This window comes from Chinchilla lanigera, unplaced genomic scaffold (assembly GCF_000276665.1).
Source record: "Chinchilla lanigera isolate Chin_1 unplaced genomic scaffold, ChiLan1.0 scaffold00098, whole genome shotgun sequence".
Classification (NCBI taxonomy): Eukaryota; Metazoa; Chordata; class Mammalia; order Rodentia; family Chinchillidae; genus Chinchilla; species Chinchilla lanigera.
In genome coordinates, this window is record NW_004955499.1 from 6,561,879 (window position 1) to 6,582,027 (window position 20,149).

Below are 20,149 nucleotides of genomic sequence, written 5' to 3' on the forward strand. Positions count from 1 at the left end.
CTCCATACATCAATGTGCACCTACACTATCTATGAGCTATATGGGTTCGGAAAAGCATCTGGTTCAATAACATTCTGAATGATCTCCAAACCAGTAAACCATTAGTGAACATGGGAAGCCCTTGAAGTACTCAGAAAGCATGAGCAGCATGGAAGACTATTCATCAAATGCGTATCTGGCGTTGGGAAAAGGGGTCTAGGCAGCATTTCAATTTTGCCTGAGAGATGAGCCACAGTCAAAGGACACTATTGGGTTTTTGAACTGAAGAGAAATTAAGGCTCCTAAAAAGTTGGGTGCTCAGAGAGTAGAAAGCAGTTGTGTGCTTTGTCTCTCCCTTGATTTCCTGAAGAATGGCTGAGACAGTCCCCAAGCCTCAGTCCCCAACTCAGCCCTTCCTGTCCTTTTCTCTTATAGAAAATACCTGATAAGATTACCATCATAGGGACTAGAGGTGTACCTCAGTGACGAAGTACCTGCCCGGCACACACAAAGCCCTGGGTTCCATCCTTAGCAGAGCTACAGGAACAATAAAAAATCTTTCTTAATCCTGAATTCTACTCTAAACCTCCTCTTGCCTTTATGGAAGATGGATGCCACCATAGAAATCTTACCCTAACCGTGTCCTTCTAAATCTGTTTTCACCTGGAATACACCTGCTCAGACAGGTAAAATCCTCAGCCCTCCCTGAAATTATCCAGGCACTTTTTGTACCACTGTGGTCTTGGCTTTTGCAGAGTAGTACATGCACACTCTCCCTTCCTGGCTAGAGGTAGCTGATCCCAGGAAGGTAAAGGGTGAACACCTGCTCTGTGCACAGAGATCCTTCCTGTGTGGGTTTGAGCTCTTATCCATACCAGCCTCTGCTTGCTACTATAGCTCAGCGTACCCAAACCAATGCAAAGAATAAGCTCTATCAGTGGCCTGCCACTGGACCACCACTCAGAGAAGAACTTTCATGATTTCTTGAAGTGATACCCAAAAAGGAGCTTTCTATTTGGTATTTGATGTCACATCAGAGCCAGGATTGAAATAAATGGGGTAGCATTGGTGGACAGAAAGCAGGGTGGACAGTGAATGTTGTGTGTTTCAATGTTCCTGCATATTCATGAGTAGGGCTTCTTATGGGCAAGACTTAGCAACACTTGGGCACAACTGCCCAGGCATGTGGCCAATGACCTCTCACTGATGACCCAATATGGCTGTCTACCACCTGGTAACACCTGGTAACACTTGCCCAAGTACTGTTCCCGCCTCCCCCAAGATGAAGACGTGAGGTAATCCATCCTTTCCTCAGGTAGATGTTGTGCCTAGAAAACTTAGCAGCAGACTTCATTAGTAGATGGCCTGAGCTATTAAATAGGGTGTCTTGCACAATGACAGAGGAATGTCAGTCTAGAACAAAAATCACCATGATCAAAATCTTTTAGTGGGGCCAGAGAGAGCAGGGATAGCTACACCTCTTTTCCAAAATGACAGTTATCTCATGAATTTTCACCTCTTAATTCTTATGTCAATAGGAATGGAAACGCCATTGGAAACAGGGCACCAGCCAAAGCTAATTGCAACAGCAGCATGCACTGACACCCAAGGTATCACCTGGTTCTTTTCCCCAAATAGCTTCAAAGTGTGCGGCACACTGAGAGTGGGCACTCTTAGGTGTATCTTACCACATTTTTAAAAAAAACGCTTGAAAGACCTACAGATTTTTATATATTATACCACAAGGAAGTGCGAAGCTCAATAACATTTCTGTCTTAGAGCCACAATAATCTCTCTAACACTCTAAATTTAATATATGCCAAAGTGGTAATATTTTATTATAATTAAATACAAGGGAAAGCTTTTGTGTCTTCTTTATATTAACAAAAGGAAGGAGACTGGAAACATTAACTTAAAAGTGAATTGTTCCAAGGTTTGAATTAGGTTTTTAGATGCTATTATTTTTTATTTTTTGACCAATTTTGCATGCTTATATCAGTAATCTGAACAACTAATTTGAGGACAGCAATATGCAATATAACAACCATTGTTGAATTCCTATCATCTTGTTTGGTGAAACTCTGTATTGTTTATAATTCTTTTGTTTTTCTTTTTTATTCCCTTTAATGGTTTGATTAATCTTGGATTCTTACATCTGGTAATCTGACCAACTCCAATGAAGATAAATATATGTAACATAACAACCACTATCAATCCTTACCATTTTGTTCTGAGAGCCTGTATCATTCCTATTGTTTTTGCTTTGTGTTGTTTTTGTCTATGTTGTGGGCATTTTGCTATTGTTCTTTTTCTCTTTTTTCAATTCTCTTTAAAATCAAAAATAATTAGTCAGATATAAACCAAGCGTGGTTGTACACACGTATAGTCCAGCACTCTTGCATGCTGTGGTAGGAGAATCTCAAATTTGAGTCTAGACTGGGCAAAATTGAGGGCTATCTCAAGGCCTTATCTCAACAAGTTTTAAAAGGGCTGGCTGGAGATGTAGCTCAGTGACAAAGCCTTGAATTTTTATCCTTAGTCCAGTGGATGGGTGGGTGGATGGATGGATGGATGGATAGATGGAGTGATGGATGGATAGATAGATGGATAGATGGATAGATGGAATGATGGATGATGGAGTGATGGATAGATAGAAAGAATTTGAAAATAACATGAATTGACTGTACTAAAATTATGTCTCAGTTGAAAAACTCTACAGGTAAAACTTGGAAAAAATCTATAGTCCCATTATTGAGTTACTATCCATTTGCAACTGGTTAATTTAAACAACACTTTAAATACACATTTAAAGCATCATCAACTTTCAAGGCTTTTCCTCTCTTGAGCTATGTCACAGTTCATTTTTCTGTTAGTGGCTAGATGTGTTTTACTTCACTGGCTTTTTAAATTTAAATCCAAACCTAAACAAGTAACCCAGAAAGTCTACCAAACAGATCTGTAACAGTCATGGAGCGCTTGACAATTTTCCTCTTCCCACAAAATGTATCTATTCCATGTACGGAAAGAAAATACTTAGTTACCAAAATCATCGGCCCCTCTAACACCCAGGGCGAGATTTCCAAGCAGAAATCCTGTAGATCCAACATGTGTTTACTGCTTGCTAACTGGGAAATGACAGTAACTTAGTTTACACAGTGGTATAATTCAAATCAAATCAATTCAAACCCTCTGTGTATTATAACAGAGCATGAGTCAAAAATCAGGTAATAAAGATTCAGTTCATTATTTACAAAGATTTCATGCCCTTTGTCTAGACGCAGATGACCATACCCTTGAACTACGAGGGACAAGATACATATCAGTCTCCTTACATTCGTAACTCATTGAGCTGAGAGAGCTGACTTGGATTCAAGCCCCTGTACTGCAAAAATTAAAAATAAAAATACATTGATTCCCTCCCCAAAAAAAGAACAAATACAGAAGCAATGCCCTAAAAGAGATATGAAATATTTATTTTCAAGAATAAGAATGAAGTGATTATAATCAGGCTCAATAATTTAGATTTTCCAATTGGAGGGAGCTATTTAATACTGTTTCACCTTTTCTATGGATTCATACATGATTTCTGGCATTATACTGAGAGCCGTGAAAATAATGATGTTTACTTATGCACTGAAAGGTTTCTCGCCTTGTACACAATCTTGAAATAATACAACCAATATTATGAATATGACACAAATAATTCACACACAGAACTAAACTAAGCACCACCGCACGTAACTGACTCCCACACGTACTCGATGAGGGTTCAATAACCTGTGCAGTTCTTTCCTTTCTCACTGCTATGAGTTCAAGACATTTAACATTTCACAGTTCTGTTCTTCTCACAAGAACTGTACAAGATCCACAGGCAGAATTTTCTCTGAGCTTCCTCTACAGTAGCGCTGACCACCAGATTTCAACCTGCTATTCTCAAGGTATAAGACCTGGATTGTGTATATGGAGAATTGAGCTCTGTGCGAATGTGTAAGAAAATAGCCCCAGGTTTTTATTTGAGTGAACCTTATTTTACGATGATATGAATTTGGCCCAACAATCATATAGAGGAGCTCTACATTATGATTTTATTGATTATATTTATGAAAAGTAAATTTTTATGTCCTCTATCAGTGGGGTAACTGACTCAGTTTGGGTTGAAACAATATTAATGACCAGTATACACTGGAAAAGTGTGGTATCTATACATAAGCTCTCTCATTCTGCTTTTAATCATAGTTTAATGAGATCTACTAAGTGAGTGGAATATGGAGAAAAATGTGCACATGTCAGAGAAAATTAGATACTAAAAAATGTGTAAATTAGTCTCCTAATGACCAGTGGGAAATCTTGTGAATAGGCATGATTTAGGTGCTGGAAAAATAACTACTGACCATTTAAAATGCAAAATTTCTGGTGCTATTACAAGTTAATTACTCAGATGTTTGTTAATAGGAGTGTAAAAATATTAGGAAAAGTGTTAATCAAATAAGTATAAGTAAAATGAGTTATTTCACAGTAAATAGGAACACGACAACACAGACAGATTTGCTAATATAGATAGATGTACTAAACCTTATTTCTTGCTTGCATAATTGCATCTGGTCAATTAAGACAAATTCTTAATTGCAAAATTAATATAATAATTCTTACATCATTATTCACATGAATAATTTCAAAAATTACATAAATGAAAATGTTTAGCCAGGTCTTTACTATAATTAATATTTGGGAAAATATGGTTCCTGTACTAGTTAATGTTTGTGTGATTTTCCTCCCTCACTATGCTATAAACTAAGAAAGCAATTATACTCAAAGGCAAAGCATTTTTCATTACATACAAATGGATGTCACCTTGCATAGAAAGAAAGGCTAGATAAAGCAAAATATATCTGTATTATGGTTTGTGTCTGGATGTCCCCTCAAAGTCTCATACAGTTATGAGGTGGGCTTTTAGAGTTTATGATTGATTCATGGTCCAATGCTGGAATTACGGATTTGAGCTCTACACTTGCCCTGTTTCAGACAGTTTGCATGCTGAGTAAGGGAGAGAAAGAGGCTGCCTCTTTCTGCTCTTCCTCCCTTTTGCTCCTGCTGCTTTAACTATCTTCCATTGCCATGAACAGTGGCCCTCTGCCATGTGCCACTCTGCCTTGGAGCCAGCCAAGTATGGACTGAAATCTCCACAATCTGTGAGCTAAATAAATCTTCCCTTCCTTAATTTGGGGCATTGGGTACTTTCTCTCAGCAACCAGAGAAAAGTAACCAAGACACCTTGGGTTACACTAGATCAAGTGAAAATTGTTCACATTTGAGAGAGTGAGAAAGAGAGAAAGAGAGACTTGTTACATGTCATCTCCAAGTATCTCAGAACTAAAATGCTACTTTAGCACCTTTGGAGAAATATGGTAAACTCCACTAAGAAAAAAATGAATAAAACTAATAATCTTACCTGCATGTAGCAAGTGGTTAAAAAAGAAATACTATCCATAGTAGGTAAAACCTCTTGAGAGTTTAAAGAAAAAGATTCTATTACAGATGTCATTCTTTGCTATGATATAAAATGTAAGGTATTACAGAGTAAAATAATTGCTGCATCAGTGACAGAATGATGAACATGAAGTAGAAAATTAAATGAATTTCCTGAAGATATTATATATATATACATATATATGTATATATATATATAGACACACAGAGAGAGAGAGACTCTCTGCCCTTGAGAGCATTGAACTTTAGTTCAGTTCAATAGAATCCTACAACATGTGGCATCTCTAGAAAAATAACAGCCTGTGCAAAAGAGACAAAGCACACATCAATTTCCTCCTTGCCATCATTAAGTAAAGCAACCTTGAGTATATCACCTCCTGAGAGGAGCTTGCTATCCTCCTCACTACAGCCAGCATTACTATCCTTACTTTCAACACTACCACCATCATCACCGTCCTTATCATCACCACCGTCATCAGTATCATCCCAACCCCTTCCTCGTCAGCTTCATCAATGCCACCACCACTATCGAATTCACCATCATGATCACAAACATCAGCATCATCATCCCCATCTTCTTTATCATGATCACCATCTGTCTCAGGGCCAGCATCCTCATCTTCACCATCATCACCGTATTCATCATCACTATCATAAAAATCAGCATTCTCCTCTTCTTCACCAGCATCAACATCATCCTCACCATTAATACCAGTGCCATCATGATCTTCATAATCACCCTTTTCTTCATGATCACCATCATCATCATCACCATCCTCACTGCCATCTTTACCAGTACCATCACTGTCTCCATGATCATATCATCACCATAATTATCACCATCACCATCACCACCACCATCACTATTATCATCATCATCACCATTATCACCACCATCATCATTACCATCTCATAACACCCATCACCACCATGATAGCCAAAAACATTATCATGTATGCAATGGTCACTTTCCCTTGACTAGGACACAATACCCAACACTCACAATTGAAAGAAGAGGCTTATTATGCTCACTGCTTTCAGCAGGTTCCGTGTACTGTTGGCTGGTTCCACAGCAGTAGGAGCATGGTGCTGGGCTGTGGTGGAGGGAAGTTGCTCTACTAATGGCAACCAGGAAACAGAAAGAGAAGGGGGAAGGCAGTGATCAGTGACCTCCTTCCACTGTTGTGTCCCAGCAATGGGAAAATGACTAATACAATTACTGTCACCATCATAATTCACCATCATCATATACACCATCATACCATTACCATAATCGTCACTACCACCAACACTACCATCATCATCACCATCACATCTATCACAGTTAAACTAGCAGATTCTGATTATCTACCATGTCCTGACTCTATACCACGTACTCCATTTCTTCATTACATTTTCCTCCCAATGCTTCACAAGCAACCATATCATTTTTACGTTACAAATAAAGTATCAGAAGCTCAGAAAGGTCATATGTCCAAAATCACAAATCAAGTAAGTATCTGAGTGTCTTAGTTACTTTTCTCTCGTTGCTGAGACAAAATATCCAACGTCCCAAATTAAGCAAGGAAAGGTTTATTTAGCTCACAGTTTTTGGATGTTTCAGTCCATATGCAGCTGGCTCCAAGACAGGGTGGCAGGGCACAGGAGCCACATTTCAAGGTGGGACAAGACAGCAAAAGCAGCAAGGGGAGGGGAAGCAAGCTTCTTTTCCCTCCTTATATTGTATACGGACTGTCTGCCCTTGTCCACACCATCTCTGTACCCTCCTGTTGCACAGGCTAAGAATAAATACAAAGTAAGGACCCTGGCCCCCTGTTGAGTCACGCAGTTAACCTTCTAAACCCCTCAAGTTGACACAATGAACAACATCCTAGAGAAGGAAGGCCATGTCCTTTTCACCCCAGGATATAGAACTGCTGAATTCCTTAGTTAAGTTTCTAGACTCCTCAAATCTACACAATATTTCAGCCACAACACTGAGTAACTATCAGAGTCAATGGTTTTTGAAGGTCCACCATATCCCAGAGTAATAATAAGAGGATTGGCTTAATCCACTAGTTCTCAACTTGCCTCTCTACTCAGATCACCTGGGAAGATGCTGAAACTGATATTCTGTGTAAACTCTTGACTGTTACTTCAGCATCCCTGGCTGGGTCCCAACATTGCTATTTTTAAGCCACCTTGGGTGATTCTACTATATGTGGCCAAGATCTATAAACCAAGGGATGAATAGACCTTAATGACTTGTAACAACGCATACAAAATTTTGTCAACCAGACAAGTTCATTAGAAGCTCATTATCCAGGAGTTTTTGCTCTCCTGTGGACTCGTCACATTAGCACCATCTGCCAGGCATGTATCAAAACTGCAAACTCCCAAAAGGAAAACAGATGTTCAGCATAAACTACATTAGATATATAAATAAATTAGGAACAGTAAGCCCATCTTATTAGAAAGGGAATGATGGGCATCCTCTCCAAATTTAAGTTTGCAGATCCTAGCCCAAAGCCAACCATTTAAACAGGTGTTGTTAAAATTTTGCTTTTCATGGACACATAAGTTACAGTTAGTAGGACTACAGCCTGGTGTTCTGGTGTTCCATAAGACAGTAGGTTGTCCATGGTTCAACAGGCACTTCAGAGGAGAATAGCCTCATATCTTCTGCAGTAACATTTCTCTGCATACTGAACAACGGCTGTTTCTGGATGGTACAATATGGACTTATGATTTGGCTTTTCTGTTCTTTCTAGTTTGCTATGCTGATGTTTTAAAAGAGCAGGTACAAATCCTCAACAATTAAAGACATAGCTTTAAAAAGGCAAACTGCCAAGTATAACCTTCAAAGAAGACATCTAAATATTAAGTATGCATGAAGTGAGGAAAAGAATTCTCCGTTCAAATGTTTCTAATTTATGCTAGAAAATGCAATTATAATTTCCTTGGAAACTCAGTTATAAATACTAATTCATTAGATGTGATGGCAATTAATTTGTTTCTTAAGCAGGTTATTAACCTTAGTCCTGAATAATATAAAATTGGAAGAAAACCATGAAAGAGGGATGGAGAAGGTGAAGTAAAATAGTTAAATAAGAGGAATTAGTTCTGGTTTTCTGTCACATAATAAGGTAACCGTAATCTACAACAGTATATGATTGTTTCAAAATAACTGGAGGAATCCAAAATAACTGGAAGAATCCAAAGTATCCTGACATATACAAATGATTAATGTATGAGGATAAGGAAATGATAATTAACCTGATTTGATTACTACACATGGTGTGCATGTATCAAGTTATTACCCTGTATCCCATAAATATGTACAGACATTATGAATCAATTTTAAAAATTTTTTGAGTTGAAGAAAATCCAAAACCTGTATGAGGGAAGTCACTTTGCTATGATACATACTCTCTGTTTTCAATGAGTAAACTTCAACTATGTTTATTTTTTTTATTTTGAAGAAAATATTAAAAAAAAAAAGCAAAATACAAACAAAACAAAGCAAGGACATTGAAATTGATACAGGGTTTCAAACCAAATGACAGGGATTACACATTGTTATCTTCAACGAAGTTGCTCAGATTACCAGATGTAAGAATGCAAGATTGATCAAACCACTGAAGGGAATAAGAAAATAAAAATTTAAAAGAACATTAGAGACAATACATTGCTTCACTACACAGGATGGTAAGAATTCACCAAAGGTTGTTACATTGTATATTGTTGTCTTCACCTAAGCTGCTCAGATTACCAGATATAAGCATGCAAAATTGGTCAAAATATATAAAAAAAAAATTTAAGCATTAATTGTTCCCCTCAAGAAACCACCAGACATCAACAGTACAGTAATGCCAGTTATCCTTATATATATATGTAAAATGCCTTAGTACTTTTCCACCCCTCCCCCATGAGCTTGAGAGCCAGGCAGAACCCTGGACAGCTTTAGGCGCCTAGGGGCCCTCCCCGACTCCCCCCCGCACCCCCTCCCCCGCAATGGAGCAGAGCTGAACCTCCTTCACCTATGTTTATCTCAGCTTCCTCTTTAGCTTACTGCTTCTATTTATATTGAAGTGTCGCACTTTGTCTGTGAGTACAGGTAAGCAAGCCACACTCCAGAATCTCACTGCAAGGTCTTTGAAAGATGATTTAAGGCATAAATAATTTCAGAAACTTAAAAATCTCCAGAGAAGCACAAATGGTTAGGGCACTCTATCTAAACTAGCATAGCTTTTTCCTTTCCTCCTTAAAGCATTTTGTTAGGAGGCATTACCAAGAATGCCTCTGAATTGATTGGCCCATTGAAGCAAGCTGGGTGTCAATCATAAAGCAAACTGCCATTCTAGATTCTAGGACTCTAATGATGCTCCACTATGCTCATATGTTGAACAACTTCTTAGAATCACATGCTACAAATACTTTTCTTCCATCACTCAACATCACTGCTCCATTGGAAGTTGAAAAATGACCTCCACATGGCAGAATCCCAATGGAATAACCATGGTGAACTCCTACCACCTTGTCTAGTGAAACTCTGTATTATCTCTAATGTTTTATCCAGAATTATTTTCTTATTCTCTTTAATGGTTTCAGCAGTCTTCCATTCTTACATTGGGTAATCTGAGCAATGTAGTTGAGGATAGCGATATGTAATGTAACAACCACTGTTGATTCACATTATTTTGTCTTAAGACTCTGTATCACTTTGAATCTTCTTGCTTTGATTTGTTTATGTTGCTGATACTGCTATGCTGCTACTGTTCTATTTCTTTGTTTGTTTCTCATTTACTACTCCCTTTAAAATAAAAACAGAAAGATAGGTCAAGTCTTCTCTGCAGTTTGCCATTCTGAAAACACATGATTATTCCTTCATTTTTGATAAGCTTTCATTATTGGGTTTTTGGAACTCCGTACTCCCCTGGATTCTCTCTCTCCCTACCTACATCTAGATCTGACTCACTCATTCTTCTATTCCTCCTATGTTCATATCATTCACAGTCAAATCTATGGACCTCTTCATTCTATCATCTCACTCAGTTTTAGCACTGCAGTATTTTCTACCATGGATGGACCAGAGCCAGATGTGGTGGTGCACACCTATAATTCCAGCACTCGGGAGGCTGAGGCAGGAGGGTCACTGAGACTTTGAGACCAGCCTGGGCTACAAAGTGAGCTCAAGGCAAGCCTGAACTGCACAGTGACACCCTGTCTCAAAAAGACCATGGATGGAACAAAGTCTCCCTTAAGCTCTCAACTCCTGCACCTCTTTGCTTGTGGATCATCCCCTATGGACATCTAATTTGCATCAAAAACCACAGCCTGCTTAACATGTAACATCTGATCCAGCCCTTTTCCCATCACCAATCCCTCCAAATCTGTGTTCATCACAAATTCTATATCGCAGACCATTGCAAGTTTCTTTCCACTACTTTTTGGAACAAAAATTCTGGCATCATCATTGATTCATTCTTCTGTTCCTTCTATTCCTCATATCAGACCTATCATAAAATTTGACCCAATCCACTTTCAAAATAAATGCTGACCATGTCCACCAGGACCATCCTGGATGGAGCGAGCACCTCTCTGACTTGCTAAGAGTTCAGACTAAACACAAAGATGGAAAATCCTGTTTCTAGCCCACGTGACCCACCGTCTCAAGTACTACTCAGTGCCTTGAACAATCAACAAGTTCCTTAAAGGAAGTACACAAGGGCCATAGTCTTAAGAAGACATTTCCCAATGAAAAAGTATTTGTATTAAAAATGGAGTTCACTTTTTATATTGGGCTCTACTTTAATCAGCCATGGATGGTTTGCTAACAGCATTTTCAAAAGAGTAGAGATAATCCTATCTATAAGTCCCATGATGTGGTACCCAGAGCTAGTTTTATAAGAAAATGCATGCCTCTATTCACAAAGAACAGTACCAAAGCCCATCTCTATTTGCCCCTTAAAGAGCCTATTCTAAGGGCTGAGAATTTAGCTTAGCGGCACAGCACCTGCTTGGCAAGCGCAAGCTCGTGAGTTCGATTCCCACTACCAGATTAAAAAACAAACAACAACAAAAACAAAAAAAAAAAAAACAGAGAGCCTATTCTGACCAAGCAAGTCATTGTGTACTGAATTCTATGTGCTAATTCTCTGTCCCCCACACAAATATGGAGCATAATATATTATTCAATATTTAGATCTTGGCAGTTTCTTTCAGTGTCTTTTACCATTTTACAGATGTTCCCAGGCTGAAGGCTTTGCTTCAGCACCTAAAGAGATACATTTAACTAACTGCATGGATTTTTAAGACATAAAACCACTTGTGCAGGCAGGAAAAGATAATAAGGTCCTCCCTGCCCACCTGCCCCAAGGGAGAGCGAGACATCTTCACACTTTTAGTTTCTCAAGCATCTTCTGGGTAGAGCTGGGATGTTCCCTGGCTAAAGAGCAACTTTTATTGGGAAAGAGATTTGTCTTCCTTCTCTCGCTTAAAGCGCCAATAATTAACTATGAATCTGAATCACTAAAAATTTTCTTCTCATTTAAGGGCAAGCATGTTCAAGCAGGGATGGTTGGGCCAACAATTTTAAACACAAGTGATCTTTTATTTCCTGATGAGAGAAGTCAAACATTATCTTCTATTCTGTGGGCTGTTCCATAGAATAGGTTTAAGAGGAAAAAATTAGAAGAGAATACAGTTAAAAAGAAATGTCACACCATCTGGATTTTAGATGTGAGGCTAGAAAATTTCTTTTCTCCTTATGCAGCAACTATCTCGCCCATTATCTAGTAAGTGCACATCTACTCTCTTCCAGGGAATAGTACACAAATCAAATTTAACAAGCTTGCAAAACATTCTGAGAAGCAAAACAACGGAAAGAAATGCATAAACAGTTGTACTTGCAGTATGTTAATACTTCTTGCATACCTCGGGCTATACATTGATTCAAAACTATTCATAATTCAACTCTTGATTTATCCCTCAAACAGATGAAGTCACAGCATGATACTATGCCTACTTCACACCTCTGATGTTGATGTCTAGTAAATTTCTACTTAGGGTTGGCTGAGTATCATGGGTTAGAAACATCAGATTCAAAGGTGGGAGGTGCTTCTTCATCAAAGACATTGTTGTGGTTTATGTCTGTATGTTCCCCCCAAATCCTCATGTCATGGGGGGTGGACTTTGCAGAGGCAGCTCAATCTAGAGTTTGTGATTGGTTCGTTGTTTAGTGCTGGGATTGGTGGTGTGAGTGCTATACCCACCCTAGGGTAGGTAGGGTAGGTATTGTATTCCTGCATACAATATAAGGAACAGGAAGACGCTTCTCTGTATCTCCTCCTGTTGCTTTTGGTATTCTGCAGTACCATGAATGGCTGCCCCTCTGCTATGTGCCACCTGTCTTGGAGCCACCTGATTATGGACTAAAACCTCTACAAACTGTGAACTAAATAAACCTTTCTTTGCCCCTTTAATCTTGGGTGTTGGGTGTTTTGTCTCAGAAATAAGAGAAAAGTACCAAAGACAGACACAGTCCACAGAGTAACTTTAACAGACATTGGGACACCATCCTTCATCATATACGAGACTATTTTACATGCCATCAAGAAGGAAAATATTGGCATTTGTAAGTTAAGATCTGATGATTTTGAGAAAGGAAGATTTAAATGCATAAAATACATATTTTGTGAATAGTAAAGAAAAAGTAGTTTATCATTGTTTTTAAGATAAGAGAAAGGTAGTTACTGCCACTTAATAAACTAAGCAACAAAGCTGAGAGTACTTGCCTGTTTACATGTCTATTATAACCTGCTGCATTCCGAAATCATAATATGTGAGAAATTTCCTGTATAAGGACTCTTGAAAGATACTAGCTTTATTCCTGTTGTAATAAAACACTTAATGTCTTCAATTTAGAAATACCATTATTGGGGCTGGGGATTTAGCTCATGACACAGCACCTGCCTGGCAAGTGCAAGGTTATTAGTTCAACTCCCAGTACCAGAGGGCGGGGGGAATACCATTATTAACTATGACATCAATCTGAAAATATCCAAAGTAGATACTACAGAACAGAAAACCAAAATGAGAATCAAGAGAAACCATCACTCAAAAAGCCAAAGACACAATCTTTGGCTTTATTTTACTGTTAATGTGCCTCTGAAAGCTTCTTCCAAGTAGGGGAATTTATTTTGTGATTAAACAACCAAGCAGAATTATTTAAGTTTAGTGATGGGTGCTGCAAATAACACTCTACATGGCTAGGTAGGTTTTATGAATGTAACTGTGACAATTCTTCTTACCATACGAAACTTCCTGCACAAGGTAAAATAGTAAATATTTTCAGCTTTAAGGACCATATGATTTGTCACACCACACAGCTGTGCTGTCCTACCACAAATTTCACCATAGACCATATGTTAACCAACCCAGTGTTGTGGTGTGCTAACAAAACTTTATTTGTAAGTACAAGCAGCAGGCCAGTTTTGCCCTGTGGAGTATAATTTTCAACACACACTTTAAAAGGAAAGATCAGACCGTCTTACACATAAACACATCAGGCCAGACATATTTAACATCCTAATTGTTTCTACAGTCAAATCTGGAGTCCCTTTGGGGGTCTGAAATTTTACCCAGTGAAAGCTGATTCATGACATTACACTCTTTTCATGCACTCTCCTCAGATGAAACGGACTGAGTTGCGTAAGGTCTGTCTCAGTGAATGACTGTTCTAAAAAATGCAGGAAAAGCGCTCCGAGGTTTTCAAGTGTTTTACCTTTTGCTACAGAATAATCAGACATTTACAGCAAGGTAAAAGGAAAAAACAAAAAGCACACAGAGACAGAAAGCAATCAAAGGGATGAAAACAGAGGATGGAGACTTGGGTATTCCAGTGTTGGTCCAATGCAGCTCCACAATATTCCTCACGTAGCTGGAATCGGTTCCCTAACTTTCCAGAAGCAATTAACCTTTGCTGTTAGAGCAGAGCGGATCGCAAACACCTGAGTCCCTCTTAATCAGCTGCAGTTGGCTCAGGAGACTCAGAATTATCCTAAGAAGCAAAGTCACAGAGACTTTGTATTACATTAGGGATTTCCAATAAGAAAAGCAATAAATGACCTTCAAACATATCCATCTTCTGAGGAATCAGATGTAAAAAATACCAACCCAGAGTCACTGATATTTAGGGATAATAAATTTATAAAACAAACACAACTGCCCTTTCTCATCTGCAAAATTCTATGAAAATATTTTAATTCATTTAGATGTTTGGTTTGTGTAATATACAAATTAAAAGTAGGTGTGTAATGGTCATTCCATGAGACATTATGGTCTGGTAGTGTTAACATGGACTAGCAATAGGTATGGGAACTTAGATTCAGAATTCGATTCCTATACCTCCCAGAGCTGTTACTATAAGCACATCGCATACAATTTAAAAATCAATATTAACCTGCTGTTTTGTTATAGCTTGATGAGTTTTGTATGGTGCATTCAATTATCATTGATTTCTGTAACAACACTGATAAGTGAAGCTGGATAAATCTTAGATTTGAAAATGAATTTAAACACGTGATTTTTCTATGTTCATATAGTGAGTCACTTTTGTAGTTTAGGTGAAGATCAAATTCTTAGATTAGGTCTTCTTCCATCAGGAAAAATAAACCTAAACTAGGTAGGGATTTTTTTTTAATCTGTTTACTTTTGTATTTCTAACAGCTGGGTATGTTGTAGTTATTCAAAGAGGGCATGAGCAATAAATTAATTTCATGAAGTTCATTTTATTACAGATCAGTTTACTTAGACAATATACCTGCAAGTGTAAAACAAAGTTTTGGGGTGATCTGTTATGCAGGGATAGGTAATTCATATAAAGATACATCAAAGTTAATCAATATGGCTTCTGGAAAAGTTTAGACTTTGAGAGCACCATTAGATGACATGTCAATGCCTCAGGAAAGAACCTAGTTTTGCTGTTCTGTTTCATCCTCAGTATCTTCAAAAGGGCTGCACACAAGAAGGCACTGTGTGTTATTTCCCTATTTGACTTACAGTAAGTATTTAGTTCATCCAGGACTGTCATTTGCAGAGTAATTGGCTGAATAACCCTGAATATCTACAAGGAGGCCTATGCATTATTCAAGGTTCTAACACTCTCAAAATTAAAAAGACTGTTTCCAAAGACCTCCTTGACAGGATGCTTAGGATGGACGTGCTTCTGACAACAGGCATCACTGCATAAAAATCCTCAAATTATCAGTAGTTCATCCAGACACAAAATGCTGAGAAAGAACTACCAGGACAAAATAAAACTGAGATGCAGAAAAGTACAGGTGATGACTTGAGAAGTTTAGAAATACTTTCACTGCCCTTGTTTAAAATAACTCCACAGCACCATGACCCTGGTGAGTGACAAAGTAGAGCCCACCCACAAGAGAGACCTAGGTGACCATGGACCAAGGCTAGAGAACAGAGGGTTGGCCCAGCCCTTTTACCCAGAACACTGACCCACATGTGGGATCACATCAGCCATCCCCCTTGATGAATATCCACATGCCACTGCTTTCCTGTCTTGCCCCATGCACAGCTCCTGGGGACTTATCATCTGCTTGCTTAACTCCAAGGTTATTTAAAGATCAAATGAACAATACACACCAAGCAGGGAGTATGATGCCAATTTTGCAGGTGTCACCTCAAAATAGAATCCACACACCTTCCAAGGTGAAATACCCTCTCTACAGTATAACACTAGTATGAGCAACAGGGAAATGCCTGGACCATTATGTCTCCCCGGATCCCTTCGAAGAGTTTCCATGTAGCCCCAAGTCCCCTTCAGAGATGGTCCATACCATAATTCCATTCTGATGGCATGGGCACGTTTTGGGTTTCCTCTCCAACACCCTGAGCTGGGCATCTTTCATAGCCATACTGAGCTCTTTCTACTGAGTTCTCTATTGGTCTTCAAGAAATTTCAGACTCTCTTTTCCCCCTCAGGATCACTGTAATGGTTGATACAGTGCGTCAACTTGAGAAGTCTAGAAGTTTAACTAAGTAACTCAGCAGTTCTACATCCTAGGGTGTAGAGGACATGCTCTAGGTCGGCTGCTTATGGCCTCTGTAAGTATCTGAAAATGTATCAAATATATACATATATTTAACATATCTTCTGCTTAATAGGGAAATAACACACCTTGGAAGGTGTGTGGATTCTATTCTTACATCATCTTATGGCCTAAGATGTTGTAATGGTTGATTCATTGTGTCAACTTGAGAAGTTTAAGCAACTGACTCAGCAGAGGATCAGGGTCCTCAACTAGTAAACATCCTGAGCCTGTGCAAGAGGAGGGCATAGAGATGATGTGAGTGCTACACCCACCTTACAGAGGGTAGCCTACATACAATATAAGGGAGAAAAAGAGGCTTGTTCTCCCCCAACTTTTGCTCTTGTTTCTTTTGCTGTCTTCCGCCGCCATGACCTGTTGCCCGTTAGCCTTACCACCCTGCCTTGGAGCCAGCTGATTACACACTGAAACCTCCACAAACTGTGAGCTAAGTAATCCTTTCCCTCTTAAATTTGGGCATCAGTTATTTTGTCTCAGCAAAGAGGGAAAATTAACTAACACAAACACTATGGTTGGAAGTGGGCAATCTTCCTGTCTCCTGTCTTTCTGGTCATATCTTAGAAAAACCCAAACTATAGGAGACAGCTCAGAAGACAGATCCTGCCCTCTTCACCATTACTGGTGATTATAGACACTTATCCTTCAGGACACTACATTCATTTTATGCTCTGTGTGATAGGAAATGTGAAATAAGAAGCCCTACACACAGGTAAGAGTGCACAAGCATTCTCCCCAGGGTGGAGGAGTCCCAAAAGGGATCAATGTTGAAAACTCCCACTTGCAAAAATAAGAGTTGCTCCTCCTAAGGACAGAAACATTTCCACAATGCACAGAAAACTGCCTGGAAAATAACCATGGTGCAGTGTGGGAAGACAGTGACACCTCGTTTCCCACATACAGCGAATACAATTAATATAATGTTCTCTTACTTCACAGAAGCTTTGACACTGGTGTTTCCTCAAGTCCCCTGGTTCCTTGCAGGGCTCCAGGCACTGGAAGAGAGAAACACAAATAAATAAGGCATGGAGAAAAAACAAAGTCAAGGGAATAATGAATTCATCTGCAATCACTGCTTTGAAGGCCTGTTTTTCTTGGTTGGCTTAGAAAATCCAACTAATCAGTTGATCATTTTAATTGGATATAGTATGAATCCAAGCAAGGGCATCAATAACAAAGTAAGAACCAAAAGAAATGTATTTCAACAGCATGGAAAGAGGAAGTTATGCAGTCTGGTAGGAAGTTATAGGAAAAGTATTGATATACACTACCAGGTCAAATATTTTGAGTAAAACCTATTCTTTGATAGTTTTTATACTTTTTTCTTAAAGTCTAAGAAATAGTTTATGAAATTTGTTGCTTCAGATGAAATTTTTTCTCATAAAATGTAAGATCAACTTGCTTTTAGATTGGGGGAGACTTTGAGTACTCTGTAAGTATCTGAAAATGTATCAAATATATACATATATTTAACATATCTTCTGCTGAATAAGTCCAACAATAGTGACATCTAATTTAATTACTCTATTAAATAACTCTAAACTTGGATTCTGATATGAGAGCTTCATAACAGAAAGTAAAGCTTATTTAAACATATATATTTCACCCAACCCCAAATTGGGCAAATGAAATGAGTAGCTACTTCTCAGAACTACAAATGAACAATAAATACATAAAAAAAATGTACAACACCCTGGCGATTAGAGAAATGCAAATTAAAACAACACTGATGTTATCAGGTGAAGAGAATGTAAATGTCAGAAGACAGTAGACCCAAATCTTCCACCAAGAGAGAAAATACAAAATACATAATGCCACCAGCAGACAATTACTTTGTAACATGTTACCTGTCACTGCAGTGTGCCGCAATCATATATTGCCTAAAATATAGTAATGGAAGTTACCATTTTTGGCCAGTGTTTTACGTTTTCAGAATGTAGAATGATGAATCGCATTAAAAAATTTCATCCTAGGATACTTTGTCAAACTCAGTGGAGAAAAACTTGAAATCTCAGGTTGAAAATAAATTGTTTTAGAGAACTGATCCTTTGTTTTGTTATTTGGAATGTAGATACCAATGGTTTTCTTCGCCCCATTATGTAGAAAGATAACTTGCTTCAAAATCACTTCCTTCATTGGTAATCTTATAGTAAGGTTACAGCGCAAAACCCACAGAAATATAAAATATATCCATACAATACTCCGTTAGAATGAAAGTTACCTAAGCCTGGTGATTGGGTGCCATTGCTACGATATCCTTAGCGTATGGCAGCCATTCAATGAACACTTTTGAATGAATTGATAATTCTGTGTGCTTTTATAACCAGTACCTGTGGTTGGTTTCCAGGGGCCATCAAATAATACATAGGAGTGAGGCAGGTACCAAATGACAATCAGGAATGACAGTAAGAGCGGTGAACTAAGGGTACACCCAGTGTCCACGAAACAGCTGTACTTCACTCTCTTCTGCTTCTCGTGAGATCTGCCTGAGGCTCCAAACTTTGCAAAGTGGGCAACAACACAGATTCTGTGTAAACCCCTCCACCTGGTGCACGAACTGTGTAACACAATAGAACTTTCCTGTTCACTGTATTTAAAATATAAGATAGTACACAGGTTATTTAAACTCTTCTAAGTAAGCTGCTCTGAAGTGAGGGTGAGTTTGGCCTCTCACGGGACATCTGGCAAAATCTATAGACAAGTTTATTATAACTGAAGAGAAAGGAGGCTGGAACTGGTTTCTAGTAGGTTGAAACCCCTGGCAATGCACAGGACAGCACTTTATTATAAAAAAAGTTAGCTGCCCCTAAGTGTCAATATTGGTAACTTTTGAATAAAAAGCAACAGAAATTCAGTGGATTAGTGCTGAGAATACAGCTGACTCTGAGGAACTTCTCCCAGGTTGGAAGGGTAAAGGCTACCCAGAACAGTGACCTCTAATCTTGGGCTAATTCTATATATTCCAGTCACACTCATGCTTGTAAAACATAGCAGAGATGATGTAAGTTCCCTGACACAAACTAGTCAATGAATACCAAATTAAGTACAAAGTGTGCAGTTTGACCTTCAAAGGTCAAACAGAAATTCTGCCTAATCAAACTCTTTTAACATGCATGAATTGCCTGCAGGAAAACTGGTCCCAAATTCAAGATCCTTTGTACATTCAATCTCTTACTGCATTTCTTCCTTAATGAATCCTTTTCTATTCAAATCAACAGGTCCATTAGACCATCTTTTTGGGGGGTCATGGTAGGGGAAACTAGAAATGAATCCAAGGCCTCACACATGGTAGGCAAGTGGTCTACCACTGAGCTAATTTCCCAGTCCTTTTTTATATTTTGTTTTGAGACAGAGTCTCACTAAGCTACTCAAATTAGGTTCAAACTTATGATCCTCCTGTACTAGTCATCTGTTATGGTTTGTATGTAGATGTCCCACCAAAGCCTCATGCACTCATAGGTGGAATTAGTCCACTGATGAGTTATATAGCTAAATGTGATGTTCATAGGTGGTGCCTGATTGGAGGAAGTAGGTCACTGGGGGAGTGGCCTGAGAAGTTCTATCTCCCTTTCTAT

At 38.5% G+C, this 20,149-nt stretch overlaps 1 protein-coding gene across 1 annotated transcript in view; it reads right to left on the reverse strand.

Annotated features, from left to right (window-relative positions):
- Positions 1–20,149, reverse strand: part of Anos1 (anosmin 1) — a gene marked incomplete at its 5' end in the record, with an annotated part of 200,453 nt that overhangs the window by 75,592 nt on the left and 104,712 nt on the right. Inside the window, 1 exon segment of the mRNA XM_013505608.1 lies at positions 17,507–17,569. Coding sequence (XP_013361062.1) covers positions 17,507–17,569 — 63 coding nt within the window.